This window comes from Chiloscyllium plagiosum, chromosome 14, assembly GCF_004010195.1.
Source record: "Chiloscyllium plagiosum isolate BGI_BamShark_2017 chromosome 14, ASM401019v2, whole genome shotgun sequence".
Taxonomy (NCBI): domain Eukaryota; kingdom Metazoa; phylum Chordata; class Chondrichthyes; order Orectolobiformes; family Hemiscylliidae; genus Chiloscyllium; species Chiloscyllium plagiosum.
This window is the reverse complement of record NC_057723.1, coordinates 11,341,692-11,359,236: the sequence shown is the minus strand read 5'-3', so window position 1 is coordinate 11,359,236 and position 17,545 is coordinate 11,341,692. Positions and strand designations below refer to the sequence as shown.

Below are 17,545 nucleotides of genomic sequence, written 5' to 3'. Positions count from 1 at the left end.
CTGCAGAGTTCCCCAGTAAAAGTTAACAAGCATTCTGCAGTTACTGGGGTAGCATTGTGTAGGACCACTAGTAAGGCAAAGGGCATTCACAGGATAGGTATTGGGGCAATGTAGAATACGCAGTTGATAGTTCATCTTTACTTGCAATGTGGCATAATTTTATATATTCCATTCAGATAGAGTACTTAGTAATAAATTTTATATTTGCATTGTGGTCAAATAGACACTGTGATTGTCAGTGACAGAGGGAAGGAAAATTAAGAAACTGTTACTGAATTGGGGATTGATTGTGGTTGCTTGCAACATATTCAAATTAGCTCTTCACGAACCATTCTGGCAGAAAGGCCTGTGTAGGTTACCTTTCTCGTTTCGTCTTCTTCCTCTTGCTCTTCAGCTGCTTGCTTCCTACCAGGTGGTAATGCTAATGTAGTTATGGACTGAGTAGCAGACAATCAACAGTCCTGAGATCTGGTGAGTACTGAAGGGCTACTCCAGAATGGTCCAGACCCCAGAAGTGTTGCTTCAGCAGGTCAATGGTTCGCTCTGTCACATTTGTGTGGCAGCATGGTTTTCTTCGTATGCAAGGCTTGCACACTTCAGGCAAGCGCCATGTTATCAGTGGACAGAACTCATGCCTCAGCAGCTACCTTTTTGTAGTGGTTCAGTTGTAGATGGGCTGTCCCAGAATGAAGACACAATGCATTGACCTATAATAATTCACTGTCTATAAAAGCACGTCACTTGGATATCGAAGAGTTCCTGAACATGGCAAATTGACATATGATAACTGCAATGTTATCCCAAGGTTAATACCCTTCCTCCCTTTAAAACAGTCAAGCTTTAATCTTTCTGGTCTCTTGAGCACCCCCAGCTGTAATCACTCTACCACTGGTGTCCAGGACTCCAAATTGCTTCCATAATCATCCCTTCATCTCTGGCTTTAAAATCTTCCTGAAAACAAAAACCATCATCTGTTCTTCTTTTTACTCTTTCATGGATGTGGGTGTGGCTGACAAGCCCAGCATTTGTTGACCCTAAACTGAGTACTATTTCAGAGGGTAGTAAAGTATCAGCTGCAGTGATGCGGGTCTGGAGTCCCATGTCGGCCAGATCAAGCAAAGAAGGCAGATTTCCTTTTTCAAACAACATTAGTGAGCCATTTGGATTTTTACATCAATTGATGACAGTTGTCATGGTCACCATTACTGTGACTAGCTTTATATTTCTCATTTATTAACTAAATTTAAATTCCAGCAGTTGCTGAGCTGGATTCAAACCCACGTCTTCACAGCATTAGCACAGGCCCGGTGGGTGTTGTCAATTAGTTCCTGCACCATAAGGAACTCTGCTTTGCTTATTGTCTCAGTCATGCTGGAATCCAGGTGGAGCGCCTATTTCTGTACCCATTCGTGGAAGTAGCATTTGTGCAGCAGTCCTCACCATCAATCCTTGCAACATCAGAAAACTTTGGTAGGTATCAAGTGTAACCACAGTGCTACAATTTCGAAGTGTATAAGTTTGTTTGTTTTGGGATTGTCTCTTTAAGTCAATGCAGAATGAAGTATGACTGTTAAGTGACTTGTACTGAATTCTGCCTGAAAACAAGTCAGGGTGGCTTGATCATTAAAGGTTAAAGGATGGCCCAAGTTATTTTACAGGGAAGAAGGTGGAACAACTGTAGATAACAGCAAGAACAATTGTGTTGAGTCTTAGTAGATTGTTAATTTCCAAGTCTCACAGGGAAGTCTTATAATGTGAGATTTTACAAACAGTTATTCTTGAAACTGTTTAGTTACAAGATAGATTGGAGCTCAAGGGCTACAGGATATTAAATAGCATTTTTATCTAAATATAAGACAAATGTGATTCAAGCTACTAAAAGATGATTTTTGAAAGAGAAAGATCATGGAAAGCAATTGTGTAGCATTGGGTTCAGGACTGAAGATACCACTGAAACCAAAACACCCAGTCTGAAGCCAAATTAAAGACAGAGAGCAGGAGTTAATGGCAATCAGTTCTGCATTTGAAACAGAGAAAATGCTGACTCTACACAAAAAGTGGATGGGAGTTCAGGCGCAGAAGAGACAAAATTTGAGAGGAATTTAAAGAGCTTGGAAGATTTACCTAACTTGGACTAATGTTACCTCACAATGAATACTGTTTCTAGGAAAGTCACAAGGGTGATATTATTCTGTAAATTAAAATATAAGCTGTATGCTAGTAGGTTTTTAGTCAATGTTTCTTTCAATTTATTTGTCAAGGTAAATGCTATTGAAAATTGAAAACTTTTTGCGTGACTCAATCAATAGAAATTCAATTATATTCAAATATCTTCTTTGCCCTTCCAGGCAAAATTCCAGACTAGAGTAGTTAAGGAGGAGAAAGCTACAGGAGAAGAAACTGATTATGTGGTGAATATCTGGTGTCTGAATAAGGTGTATTCTATTATTAAGGAGAGTGTTGATTGCAGTAATAAAAGAAAGGGGACCCAATGGGCAGGAGTTCAGGAAACTCAGCCTTTGCAACTGTGTAACAAATCTGAAGTTCTTTCAAATTGTCCGGGTTAGAGTGAGGGCTGCAAATTGAATGGGCTAACTGAACATTGCAGGAAGCCATTGAATGGTATAGAAGAAATGTAATGGTGTAGAGGATATTATAGTAAATGGGGATTGACAATGGTCCATGAGTCCAGAAGACTGTACTGCCTGCTTGATGTCAGGTTCGGGACGTCTGCTCGATATATAGACAAGAAAACTCAGATTAACAATAGTCAAATAGTATTAGGAAAGTTTCTTAGAATAGCATATTCTGGAGCTGACCAGAAATGAGGTGATATTAGACTAGTATTATACAATAAGTTTAATTAACGATCTCATAGTGAAGGTGTCTTTTGGTGGCAGTGACAATATGATTGAATTTTGCTTTAAGAGAGGGGAAGCATTTTGAGACTACTTTTCAAAATTTAAATAAAGGGAACTGTGAGCTCATGAAAGCACAGCTGGCTAAGTGAATGGCAAATGAGCTTACAGGATAAACCACAAGTGATGCTGTGGCAGACATTTAATGGGATATATCAGAATTCACAGAATAAATACACTCTAACAAGTAACAAAAATTCCAATGGACTGTGCCAGCAACAATAGTTATCTAGAAATGCTAAAAACAGCATCAAACTCAAAGAAAAGAAAAATAACATACATTTGTGCAAAGGCAGGTGGTAGGTCAGAAGATGGATAGAATATTTTAAAAAAAAATTGACCAAAAAAAAATTAGAAAAAACTAGCCAGAAGAATTTTAAAAAAGGAAGAGGTTCTATCAACATTGAAAGAAGAAAGCAGTTAACAATGTGAGTGTTAGTCCTGTAGTAATTCTGGAGAATTAATAATGGAAAATATGGAAATAGCAGATGAATTCAATAGATATTCTGCAGGATATAAATAACATCCCAGATGCAGCAATAAATCGAGAAATGGAAGGGAGGAACTGAGGAAAATAATTGTCACTAAAGAACTAGTACTGAATAAACGATTGGAGAATTGGCTGACAAGTGCCCAGGTCCTGATGGACCTCATCCCAAGATCTTAAAAGAGGTGGCCAGTGAGATAGTTTTAATTTTACGAACCTCCTTTGATTCATGGAAGGTCCCATTTCATTGAGAGATAGATTCAAAAAGGGAAGACAGAAAGCAGGAAACACAGGCCAGTCAGCTTAACATCTTAACACCTTAACATGAGGAAAATGTTAGAAGCTATAATTTAAAAAGTTAAAGCAGGACACTTGGATAAGTTCAAGGTAATCAGACAAAATCAACATGGTGTTGTGAAAGGAAATCATGGCTGTTCAAAGTTTTTTGAGGAGATATCGCATTCTGTGATAAAGGGTAACTTGTGACTGTACCGTACATAGATTTCCAGGAAGCAATTGATAAGGTACCACATCAATCATTATGGTGGAGAATAAAACATCATGGTGTAGTGGGTAGCATAGATAGACAACTGATTGGCTAATAGGAAGCAGAGAGTAGGGATAAATGGGGTTTTTTTTTAGGTTGAATGGTGTACCACAAGGATCTGTACTGGTACTTTAGCTGTTATAATCAATATAAATGACTGAAATGAAAGTCGAAGAAAGGATTGCCACATTTGGTGACAATGCAAGGATGTAAAGTAATTATGAAGAGGAGATAGCAAAGACATAAATATGTTCAGTGAGTGGGCAAAGATGTGGCAAAGGAATTTAATTTAGGAGAATATTAAACTCTCCATTTTTACAGGAAAATGAAAAAAAGTATACTATCTAAGTGGTGAGAGATTGTAGAGCTCTGAGGTGCACAGGGAGCTGGGTGTCCTCATGTAAGAATGGTAATTGTAAGTAAGTATAAAAACCAATTGAATGTAATCTTGTGTCATGAAGGAAACTGAGTACAAAAGTAGGAAGATGATGCTTCAGTTAACCAGTGAGACCTTATCCAGAGTACGGTACATCATTGTATGGTCACTTTATTTAATGAAGGATGTGAAATGCATTGAAGGCAGGTCAGAGAAGGTTTACTGTAAAAGTATCTGAAATGGGTGAGATGATTGATGTGGAGTGGTTGGACAGGTTAGTCTTGTATCTGCTACAGTTTTGAAGAGTAAGAAGTGACTTGACTGAAACATACAAGATCTCGAGGGGTAGATGTACAGAGAATGTCCCATCTTATGAGAGAATATAAAACTAAGGTTCACTGTTTAAAGATTGGGGTCACCCACTAAACAGAGATGGAAGATTTTTTTTTCTCTTAGAGGGTCATGAGGCTTTGGAGCTCTCTTCCTGAAAAAATGGAAGCAGAGTCCTTGAATATTTTTAAGGCAGCGCTATACAGATTCTTGTTAAGCAAGGAGCTGACAGATTATCTGGGATAGGTGGGAATGTGATTGGATCAGCCATGATAGGGCTGAATGGCAGAGCAGGCTCGAGGGGTTGAACGGCCTTCACCTGTTTCTAATCTGTCTGTTTGTATTGATGTTCTTTTTAAAACCTTTGGTGTCAACTGGGACTGTAACAATAGGAACAATTAGAAACAGCCATGAAGTATAGAGAGTCCAGCCTCTGTGTATAATCCATTGGGTGTCTCTTAACCATTCACCTTGTCCTCTGCCTGATCAATTTGGAATCAAAAATGGTCTCTTCTTTGACTGTTTAAAAAGAAAACTGTGTATAACAGAACAGGATCATCAAGATATTTGAGCTTGAATGGGAGACAGTTTATGGGCATAGTAAACACATGCCTCTCTTCAGGAGAAGCAAAGATTGTCCCTGGATGACTATGGATGTAAAGGTTAACAAGAAACAGAATATGGACGATAGTAATAAATAAAAAGTTCATCACACAGTAGGGAACAAAATTCAATAAAGAAAGTATGGAGTTGACCTAAAACAGGGAATTACAGGTGAAGAAACTGAATTGGACCAGGCACATAAATATTGCAGCCACAATTGCAGGTTAGAGGCAGAAAAATTTACAGTAAGTGACTTACTTCCCTACTCCCTAAAGCCTACCCACTATCACCAAGATGCAACCCAGTGTTGTGAAGGAATGCTTTCCATTTGATTGGACAAAAGGAGCTTCCAAAAGTCACAAGAAGCTCAACACTCTCAAAGTGTCTGCCACCTCAACGTTCACTCGCTTCTGTACTGACTCCTGACGCACATTGGCACCATATACAAGTTATATTGCAGCAACTTGCCATGGCTCCAAAGACAGCATTTTCCAAACACATGATCGTTTGAAGGACAAGGACAGCAGATACATGGGAACACACTCCCTGCAAATTCCCCTCGAAGCCACTCACCATCCTGACTAGAAACTAAATCACTGTTCCCTTATTGTCAGTAAATCAAGATCCTAGAATTCCCTCCCTACAATCACTGTGGATGTCTTTACATCACCAGACTACAGCAGTTCATGAGTGGCTCACTATCACCTTCTCAAAGCTGTTGTTGAGGTGAGCAACCAGTGCTGACTTCTAGCAGAGACAGGAAAGGGGAAAAAGGAATTGAATATGAGAATTGATGTGTAACTAACATAAAGTTTTAACCAAAGACCTTTTCTATGCACATAATTCGTGAAAGAAAGAGTGATATTGATTAATGATCAAAATAGAGTTGTTGAGTCATATAGTCATACAGCTCAGAAATGGACTCTTTAGACCAACTTGTCTGCACCGCCCTGACATCCCAATCTGACCTAGTCCCATTTGCAAGCCTTTGGCCCATATCCTTCTAAGCCCTTCCTATTCATATACCCATCCAGATGCCTTTTAAATGCTGTAATTGTACCAGCCTCCACTACTTCCTCTGGCAACTGATTTCATACATGCTCCATTCTTTGCATGAAATGTTTCCCCGCACGTCCCCTTTAAATCTTTTGCCTATCACCTTAAACCTAAGCTCTCTATTTTTGGACTCCCCTACCCCAGGATAAAGGTTTTGGCTATTGACCCTATCCGTGCCCCTCACGACTTTATACAACTCTGTAAGGTCACCACTCAGCCTCCAATGCTCCAAGGAAAAAATAAACCCAACCTATTCAGCCTGTCCTGATAGCTCAAACCGTCCAATCCCAGCAACTCTTGTAAATATTTTCTGCACCCTCTCAAGTTTAACACCACCCTTCCTATAGAAGGGCAACCAGATTGTACACAGTATTCTAAACGTTGCCCCATCAATGTCCTGTACAGCTGCAACATGACGTCCCAACTCCTGTACTCAATGTTCTGACCAATGAAGGCAAGCATGTCAAAGCTTCTGTCAATTCAAAAGGCATAGCTTACCAGCTGAATGAATATTTTACACGGGTCTTTACTAAACAGGTTACTGCCAATAAGGTAAGATTATGGAGGTAAGGAGAAACTTCTTTAGCCAGAGAGTGGTGAATCTGTGGAATTCACTGCCACATAAGGTTATAGAGGCCAGGTCATTGAGTATATTTAAAACAGAGATAGTTGAGTTCTTGATTCCCAAGGGGATCAAAGGTTACGAGGAGAAAGCAGGAAGGTGGGGTTGAAAAACCTATCATCCATTATTGACTGGTGGAGCAGAGTTGATGGGCCGAATGACCTCATTTCTGCTCCTATGTCATATGGTCCTATGGCTTCGAGGACTGAAAATGTTCCAAACCTGTTTAAAAATGGGGCAAGTGATAACAACTACAGGGCAGCAAGTTTAACATTAGCAATGGGAAAGTGCTGGAGCCATTAATGCACGACACAGAGAAATGGCACTTGGAATATCATGTATTAATAAATGAAACACAGTGTGGCTTTGTTCAAGATAAGTTGTACTTGACTAACTTGACTCAGCTCTTTGATGAAGTAATGGAGATAGATTGATGAGGTTGGTGGTGTTGACGTATACATTAAATCTGACACAGGGCTTTTGAAAGCATCACCAAACAGATTTCTGAACAATATTGAAACCTTTAGGTTAAAAGGGACAGTGGCAAGATTGCTTAAAAAAAAGTCATGTCAAGATACTGAAAACATGTAGTCATCGTGAATGGCTATTTTCAGACTCGAGGGATATACAGTGACATTCCCCAATCTTTCGTAGTAAGATCAAACTTGATTTGGATAAAAATGGAATTGCATGCAAAGGGAATACTGTCTGAGTTTGCAGATGAACATTACTTGGAAACACCGAGGAGGATCACAATAGGCTTCAGGAAAGGATAACCCATCAGAAATGTAAGTTGGGCAGACATGTAGGTAGAGAATTTAATGCAGCAAAGTGGGAAGTGATAGATTTTGGAAAGAAGAATGAGGAGAGGTAGTACAAACTGAATGTTATAACTTAAAGAGGAGCAGAAGCAGACAGACCTTGGAGGAGTGTATACAATTCTTTGAAGTTGGAGTTAGAAAACATAACTTCCAATAAAGGAATTGAATGCAAAAGTCTGGTAGTGACAGTGAATCTTTCTAAAGCAGTGGTTAGACCTGATACTGTACTCAGATCTGGCCACCCCACTTTCGTAAGATAGTCAAAGCCTTGAAGAGGAGATTGACTGGAACAAGAATTGGGATGAGGTACGAGTTGAAAAATGTGGTGCTGGAAAAACACAGCAGGCTGGAAAAACACAGCAGGCCAACGATTTCCTGAAGAAGGGCTTACGCCCGAAACGTCGATTCGCCTGCTCCTCGGATGCTGCCTGTCCTGCTGTGTTTTTCCAGCACCACATTTTTCAACTCTGGTCTCCAGCATCTGCAGTCCTCACTTTCTCCTCCTTGGGATGAGGTACTGCAGTATGTGGCCACCCCAGAGAAGCCAGAGGACAGAGTATTTTTCTCCTTGGAGTAAAGAAGACTAAAGTCAGACTTAATGGATGTGTTCAAAATTCTGAATGGTCTTGATAGAGTAACGAAGGAGTAAACAAGAAGAAACTGTTTGCAGTGAGAGGAGCATTGGTAACGTAAGGGCACAAACGTACTGTAATTGGCAGAAGAACCAGAGGCAAGATTAGGAGAAAACTGTTTTCACAATGATTTATTGTCATCTACACCTAAAATGTGGTGAAAGTAGATTCAGCAGTAACATTCAAATAAACTCACGAAATGTAAAGATTTGCAGGTTGCAGAGAACGAGAAGGATAATAAGTGGAATACTTCTCTCAAAGAGCCAACAGAGTATACAAACACAAAATGTCAAATAGTGTAGTGATACTGACACTACCTTTGGACTTGAAGCCAGGGTTCAGGTCTCACCTGCGCTAATGATGTGTTTTAACATCTCTGAACAGGTTGTTTAGAAAATATTTCAAATGGCTTCCTTCTGTGCTGTCTGATTCTATAATTCCATCAGTCAATACTCTGAAACACACAGACAACACTAGGCAGGACAGCATTAGAATGTGCTGATGCAACACAGTCGAGAAATGTGCAGATGTCAGTTTGGAATAGCTTCTGGCTCTGTCATTCAAAGGTAATGCTTCTTTCAGGTCAGCGAATGAAGGAACAGCTAAGTGAGAACCATGAAAACTGTAGGCAGAAAACTGGATGTGGTGGCTGATTCTCCCTCACCCATTTGACACTCCCTTTGGAGACCAGTTTGACCATCATAACTCTGGGGTTGATTTCAACCCCAGCCCTAACCCTGTAGGAGACAGCCAGGATAGAATTGCCCTGCAGTCTGATTCCCACTTTGTTTGGGATTTATGGAAAGTCAGACCGCATACTGGTCCAATTCGCTGAGTTTCCTGTTGATTAAAGTTAACACCGATCACCTCCAATACCCAACACCAACACCCCAAACACCCTCCAATGCTCTCCAACCGATCCAGACACAAAGCAGTACAAGATCAGCCACCAATCATGAAAAGTCATGTACAACATGATTGTTCTACCATCTGAGCCACTCTTGCAACACCACCATGCCTTGCTCTAATTTCCACTCAGATTGAAGACTGCCAATAATATTAATTGTTTTGTTTTGAACTAGTTAAATTATTTATATACACGTTAACCGTGGACCGTAAAATGGGTATATGCAGCAAAAACACGGTAGCCCTCCAAGCGGACTGTGTGCCCTACACTAACTCTATGCATTTTACGGTCTCGGAATGGTGTATATAATATTTTCTGGAAATAGATGAGCGATCGTACATGTACATCACTGTTCCATTTCCACCCCTGATCGAAAAGCAGGGTCTTTTTTAAATTGAAATCCTTTATCCCCTTTTGGACCAGAGGTTTTGTTTTGGAATAAAAAGAGAATAAAAAAGGTCTATTTAAAAAAAGCGAATAGAGATATATGCACCATGGCATCAGATTGGGACCGAAAATGCACAAAGGTGAAGGTTTAAAAGACCAACCTTGGCGAAATATCGCATCCTTGCTGCATAAAGGCGCCCAGAGAGAACCAGAGACTGTTAAATATTCCAAACTCGTTGGTCTGGTCGAGACTTTGGGCATCAGGTCCATCTTCGTACTCCTCTGTTTGCCACTCATAGGGGCTGAATCTGCTCACCAGGAACAGGACCACACTCACACCGATGTAGGCGAATACGATGCACATCCAGATCTCATACGCTAAGGGGTCCAGGAAGGAGAAAACCCCCGGCTTGGATTTCTGGGGTTTTTTAATCATGATGGAGATCCCCAAACTCATGAAAGGTTTTGAAAAGTCAATGACCTCCTCCCGCACCAAGGTGATGGTTAATGGGGCCACTGCGATATCAGCTTTCTGAAAGACAAAACCGATTAAGAATTTACAGTCAATTCACTGACAAGACCCTCGTTCGCTTATTTCTGACACCAAGCGAAACACTCTTTTAAAATCAACTAGTCAGGTAGGGAAAAATAAAGTATTGGCTCTTTAGCCTCAATGTTCTTTCTTTAAGTTTGCAGTGTGCACATTGGCTGCTCTCCTTTCAATTGTGAATATCCTTGAAACTTACTTAACTGACTGTGGTGTAATCTGAAATGATGCTAATATTGGTGTTAAAGAAATGCAAGTTTCTCATGCTACTCTTTGTCAGGTCAATGCCTCAACCAATCAGAATCAACCTGCCTTATTTCACATTTAAACAAAGTCCAGTAGTTAATGGTCAGTCATCACTAATGGTTGCATGCATTCTTTATGGCAGTACATCCAACAATCAGAGTCCACTTGCACACTAAGCACACTATCCATGTCGTTTTCTCATTATTTTGGCATTTATTGCACATTGCACTGATTAGTGATAAACTAAAAACTTCAACAAAATTTGTCTTTTTTTTAGCAACTTTTTGATTATTCATTTGATCTGAAAATATTATTTTAGGTAGATAGAAAGACTCCAGGGAGGACTCTTCTGCTTTCCTTCAGATAGTGCATTGATGCTTTATGTTTGTCCAACATGGCAGGTTTAATTGTCAACCTTCATATTTTGCTGTGCAGAATAATTCTCACCACCAAAATATACCTTCTTTTCCCTCAGTTGCCAAACTTAGTTTGTGTTTTGTAAAGTTCATCTTTCATATTATTAAAGTGCCAAAAGGCCATTCATTGAGCATTCTTAGATGGCCCATAATTGTCAGGAATTGTTTAGGAGTCTCAAGTACAATATCCTGCTATATGTGTATGCAAACTTGGGTTCAACTAGGGTTTCATTTTGACATCGGGGTTGAGAGTGTGATGCTGGAAAAGCACAGCAGGTCAGGCAGCATCGGAGGAGCAGGAAAATCAACATTTCGAGCAAAAGCCCTACATCAGGAATTTGACATCACTGAATGATCACTGGCTGATCATTGAGCTCAATACCCTAACCCTGCCCTCCCCCGCCATATCCCTTGATCACTTTAGCCACAACAGCGATATCTACCACCTTCTTGAAGACTCCTAATGTTTTGGCCTTAACAACTTTCTGTGGTGGTGAATTCTACAGGTCTGCTACTCTCTAGGTAAAGAAATTTCTCTTCATCTCAATCCTAAAAAGTTTACTCTTATCCTTAAACTATGAACTTTGGTTCTCGACTCTCCCACTATTGGGAAAATCCTTCCTGTATCTTACCTATCTACTTCCGTTCATTTTATAGGGTTTCTGTGAAAGCCCATCCCCTCGTTCTTCGAAACTCCACTGAATACAATCGTAAAATGATTCAATCTCGCCTCATATATCAATCTAGCCATCTAAGGAATTAACTTGGTAAAGTTCTATTGCACTTCCTCTATAGCAAGAACATCCTTTGGAAAGGAAAGGATTAGAATGATACGGGTGGAGTGTGTGGTGCTGGAAAAGGCAGGTCAGGCAGCTTCCGAGGAGCATGAAAATCAACGTTTCGGGCAAAAGCCCTTCATCAGGAATTACTGATGAAGAGCTTTTGGCCAAAACATTGATTATCCTGCTTCTCTGATGCTGCCTGACCTGCTGTGCTTTTCCAGTGCCACTCTCTTGACTCTAATCTCCAGCATCTGCAGTCCTCACTTTTGCCTTAGAAAGACATAGGCCAAGTGCAGGGAAATGGGGTTAGCATGGACAGGCACTTTGGTTAACATGGATCAGTTTGGGCCAAAGGGCCTGTCTCCATTCTGTAGGACTCTATGACACTATCCTTCCTCACATAAGGAGACCAAAACTGCACACAATATTCCAGGTATGGCCTCACCATGCCCTGCATAATTATAACAAGACATCCTTGTTCCTGTACTTGACTCCTCTTGCTATGAAGGCTAACATACTGTTTGCATTCTTTCCTGAGATGCACCTGCATGCTTACTTTTGCGATTGTTACACAAGGACACCTAAGTCTTATTGAACATTTCCCTCTTTAATTTACAGCCATTCAATTAATAATATGCCTTCCTCTTTTTGCTACCAGAGTAGGTTACTTCACATTTATCCACACAATACTCCATCTACCATGCATTTACCACCCACTCCTGATGTAACTGAGTGATACACTCAGCCACATCAGAAGGAATTAAAGAGCTAACCACTAAAGGTACAGGTGTCAAATCACAGCTGGAAAGTAGTCTCTCTGTTGTCACAAAGCTACACACAAACCTTTGGCTTGAAAAACTGGTTGACAAAATTGTGGCTTGCTCTTGTTTGAGATTACATTCCGTTTGTGACATTGCACATTGTAAATAATTGCACTTTGTCTGCCTAAGCTATCTGACATGACATAACTAGGAAGAATGGGCTGATAATCATGCCTCACTGTTCCACAAGCAATTGAAAAATACATAAAGTCACAATTACATCACCATGATGATCAGTTTGCCTGAATGACAGCAATTCAGGACTAATGTAAGTTGAACAGAGGTGACATTAAAAAGGGTTTAATTTTACCTATTAGCTCATAAGCATCAGCCATTATTAGTTCCTGTCTAGCAGTTGCAGCCAAATAGTTTTCAACATGGATTCTAATTTAAAAACGATTTTTAAATCTTTCCAAGAGAATAATCTCTTTTGAGAGTTCTGCACATGTTACTGGCTCCTAACAAACACCTATCAAAATGTCTTTGCTTTACCCTTTCACATTTAATGTAGGTTTCAAATTTTGAAATTTTTGTTTGCATCAGAATCTGGGCGGAATTGAGGGCTGCAGATGCTGGAGATCAGAGTCGAGAGAGTGGTGCTGGAAAAGCACAGCAGGTCAGGCAGCATCTGAGGAGCAGGAAATCAACGTTTCAGGCATAAGCATTCCTGATGAAGGGCTAATGCCCAAAATGTCGATTTTCCTGTTCCTCGGATGTTGCCTGACCTGCTGTGCTTTTCCAGCACCACACTCTTGACTCTGCTTCAGAATCTAACTCATATTCATCCAGAATAGCTTTGTTATAATGTCACAACCCTTACAGACCTCATCTGACAAAGATGATTAAGTTTGGTGAGCTCTACCTGTCAATATGCTTGGAAATATCCAGTTTTCCTTCAGCCACTTCATTTGTTTTCCTACTTTCTCAAAAGGCACAAGGAATGTCTCCACATCCTTTTCCTCAAATTTTGGTAGGGACTAGAATCAGAGACATCTACACACCCCTGGACACTATGGGCAATTTAGCATAGCCAATCCACCTAACCTGCACAGCTTTGGACTATAGGAGGAAACCCATGCAGACAGAGGGAAAATGCATAAACTCTGCACACAGCTGCCTGAGGATGGAATTAAATCAAGGTCCCTGGCACTGTGAGGCAGCAGTACTAACCACTGAGCCACTGTGCCACTCCTTTACAAGTGCCCCATCTGTACAAACTTAAGCATTTCCCTCCTGGATTTTAGATTCTGGTCAAGGCTTTCCTCATCAGAACCTTCTTTGGCATCCAAAGTCCCTTTGTAATTATTATTTTAAGCTGGTATTCCCTATTTCTCACCTCTTTTCCATTCCTCTCTCTTAAATTCTTTCTTGTGCCTTTTCTTCTTCCTGAAATATTCATTTGTTTTCTTTCTCCTCTCTCTGTAGGTGAATTTTTTTGAGTTTCATTTTCCTTTTTATCCTTTCTTTTAATTGCAAAGCTCTTTCCTCTTTATCTCTTGCTCATGTTCAAGCTTCTTTAATACTAGCTGAATCCTTGCTAACTCAAGTGACTCACCACATTTTGTACCTAATCCCTCCTGTATGTCCACAAATCCTAGATGCTTTGCTATTATTTCAATTGTCTGTCTCCTTGTATCTGACAGGCAATTCCACCTCTAATGTATTTGCCAATTCCAGCAGTCTGGCTCTTGTAAATCCATCAAGGATATCTTTTCCAACTGAAGGATGGGCTAAGCTGGTTTCAATTCCAACTTACTTCAGTATGAGAAACCTGGCATTTGTCATTTTATCCTTTACCACTTACCCTTACTCCACATCCAATTTTATGATATCCTTGTTCAAAAAACACCAGACCATGAGCCCCCAAACTTATATCATGAGTTAACTGGGAAGAGCACACCAATAATCATGCCCTGCTTTCACAAGCAGTCACATAAGGTAAGAAATTATGCCACCAAGACAAGAATTTGCCTGACTGCCTACTACTCAAGACAATCACAAGTCATACCAGATTTTGTCATCAATAGAAAATAACTCCATTCATTACAACATACTTTAATAAATTACAGAGAAAATAATTTCTAATCTATTACTAAGCCTCTTCAACAATATCCCTTCAAACTCTTCAAACACCCACACACACGCACACATGTGCACACACACACACACGCACATACACATACTTGTTCATGATTACAGTACTCATGAATGACAGACAGTTTGACATAGATATCATAGCGATTAAGAATATAGACAGGGTAAACAAAATTCTGAAGATCAAAAGCCCTTAATCCAAGGGTGAGTTAAAATTTCTTATGCAATTCCTCTAAAGATCTAGCAATGACGATGCCCTGCTGTCTGTAAAACAATGGACATTGCTCACTTCAGAAGTTGAATCAGGGATCTGGGTCTCTTCTTGTTAGAATTTCTCCTTTTAAGCTGTCATTTTTGTCTTTCCCACACACAGACAGAGTGAGAGGGACAGAGATGTGTTAAGCTTGCAGGCTCTGGGTGTTTCTGTCTGCCCGGGTACTTACAACTTTGTAACAAACTGCAGCTCAACCAGTCAGAGGACTATAATTAGGCAGAATTTCATTAACTCAAGTACTTTCAGCATCACTCAGATTCAAAGTGTCCCTTTAACGTATACCCATTTCACATTTTTTTTCTCTTTCTCCACTATTTACAGCACCTTTGTCTTTTGCGACAAACCTCTATCTCTATCAAAAATATGAAAAAAAAACTGAATCCCAATCCTTCAGCTGAGCTTCTCAAAAAGAATGAAGGTGTATGTCTGCAACTGAGACAAAGCAGATACAGACTGAATGAAAGCTTCCTTTTCTATCAGGGATACAGAATTATAGCTAGACAGCACGGAAACAGACCCTTCAGATAAGATATCCTGAAGTGATCTAGTCCCATTTGCCAGCATTTGACTCACACCCCTCTAATCTGGGCAGCGTGGTGGCTCAGTGGTTAGCATTGCTGCCTCACAGCACCAGAGACCCAGGTTCAATTCCTGCCTCAGGCAACTGTCTGTGTGGAGTTTGCACATTCTCCCTGTGTCTGCGTGGGTTTCCTCCGGGTGCTCTGGTTTCCTCCCACGGTCACAAAGATGTGCAGGCCAGGTGAATTGGCCATGCTAAATTGCCTGTAGTATTAGTACATTTGTAGGGGAATCAGTCTGGGTGGAGTGCTCTTCAGAGGGTCGGTGTGGACTTGTTGGGCTGAAAGGCCAGTTTCTGCACTGTAGGTAATCTGAACTCTTCCTTTTCATGCACCCATTCAGATGCCTTTTAAATGTTGTAATTATACCAGCTTCCACCACCTCCTTTAGCTGCTCATTCCATACACGCACCACCCTCTGCGTGAAAACATTGCCCCTTAGATCCCTTTTAAATCTTTTCCCTTTCACCTTAAACCTATGCCCTCTAGTTTTGGACACCCCTACCGTGGGAAGTAGATCTTGGCTACTCACCCCTATTCATGCACCCCGTGATATTTTTTCAATCACCTCAGAGTGAACTTGTTCACTCCAAGATTACTCAAGGACAATGATAAGTGACATAATAAATGTGTGTCTGTAGACCATCTCTGTTTTTAGAGGCCATTTAATCTTCTGCTAAAACCCGACCACACACCATGCAAAGAGCTTTGAACAACCAACTATGGTATCCTATATGATTGCCAAATGTTGATGATAATGGCACATGAAACTCACTGAATACACAAGCTCGCCGACCATCCCATTCCAAACTTTGGAGTCTGGATCCCTTGCTCCGTATTTTCCATCTGCCACAATTGCAAGCTTGTACTTGAAGCCCACGTGCTTGGCAATCTCTGCTGCCAACTCCACACAGTAACCCTCGTACTTATCGTTACCTTCTAGCTGATCATGATTCTTCTTCAGCATCACATAAGGAGGTTCCTGCAGACACAAAACACTCAGTCAACACGACAGTACCCTGGCCATTCAATCAGATACCTCAGCCATTGTCCCAGGCTCACCCAACAGCAAGTATTATCATCTGAGCCAGGTCTGAAGCCAGGACTAGGTCCATCACCTGAGGCTTTGCAGCTAAGCTGACTCACACAGGATTCAGTAATGAACGTTGGAGTGAGGTATCCCAACTCAGAACAATGAAACCTGCTCCATGTGGATAAGGCTCCACATTCACCCAACCAGAGACGGCCACTAAACAATCAGTTATTTTAAATTCCGTGGGGAAATAAGCTGCCAAAAGGAAACAGGCCAGTTAAGGACTTGGGATGCAAGGTCAGAAGTCACACAACACCAGTTTATAGTCCAACAGGTTTATTCGAAATCAGAGCATGCTCCTTCATCAGCTGAAGCGAGCAGTGCTCCAAAGGCTTGTGATTTCAAGTAAACCTGTTGAACTTCAACCCTGGTGTTGTGCAATGTCTAACTTTGTCCACCCCAGTCCAACACTGCATCTCTGGGCTGCAAGGCGACAGAGAACGTACAATGTAAGGCAGAGTGAAATTATCAACTGTTGTAGGAAGAATTAAAAATAAAGGACATCTTTTATATGAGAAATATTGAGTGGAATTTGCATGTCCTTGCACACACATCAGAGAAAGTTACTAAGCAGATACAGCAGGAAGACAAATGATATATTTGCCTTAATTGCAGGAAGACTGGAGCATAAGAGTAAGTCTTTAAGGTAATAAGAATGTCTTTATAAATCTTTCAGTAATTATATGTAAAGCTTTGGTTAAACTACAAGTAAGGCACTGTGTGTAGCTCTTAAGGTTATATCAACTTTCAAGGAGCTGCCACCAAAAGAAAATGACTAAATTGATTCATTGAGAGGACTGTACTGTGAAGAGAGTTTGAGTGGGATAGGTGCTGAAAATGTGTTGCTGGAAAAGCGCAGAAGGTCAGGCAGCATCCAAGGAACAGGAGAATCGACGTTTCGGGCATAAGCCCTTCTTCAGGAATGAGGAAAGTGTGTCCAGCAGGCTAAGATAAAAGGTAGGGAGGAGGGACTTTGGGGGGGGACTTTGGAAATGCGATAGGTGGAGG

The 17,545-nt window shown here is 40.7% G+C and overlaps 1 protein-coding gene across 6 annotated transcripts in view; it reads right to left on the bottom strand.

Annotated features, from left to right (window-relative positions):
• The window catches only part of gria1a (glutamate receptor, ionotropic, AMPA 1a), a 213,106-nt gene that overhangs the window by 98,961 nt on the left and 96,600 nt on the right, over positions 1 to 17,545 (bottom strand). For all 6 annotated transcript variants that reach the window (XM_043703160.1, XM_043703162.1, XM_043703159.1 and 3 more), the window contains exons 10-11: positions 16,220 to 16,426; positions 9,848 to 10,218 (exon numbers count right to left, since the gene is read on the bottom strand). In XM_043703160.1, the coding sequence (XP_043559095.1) occupies positions 9,848 to 10,218; positions 16,220 to 16,426 (578 nt within the window). The remainder of the gene's footprint in view (positions 1 to 9,847; positions 10,219 to 16,219; positions 16,427 to 17,545) is intronic.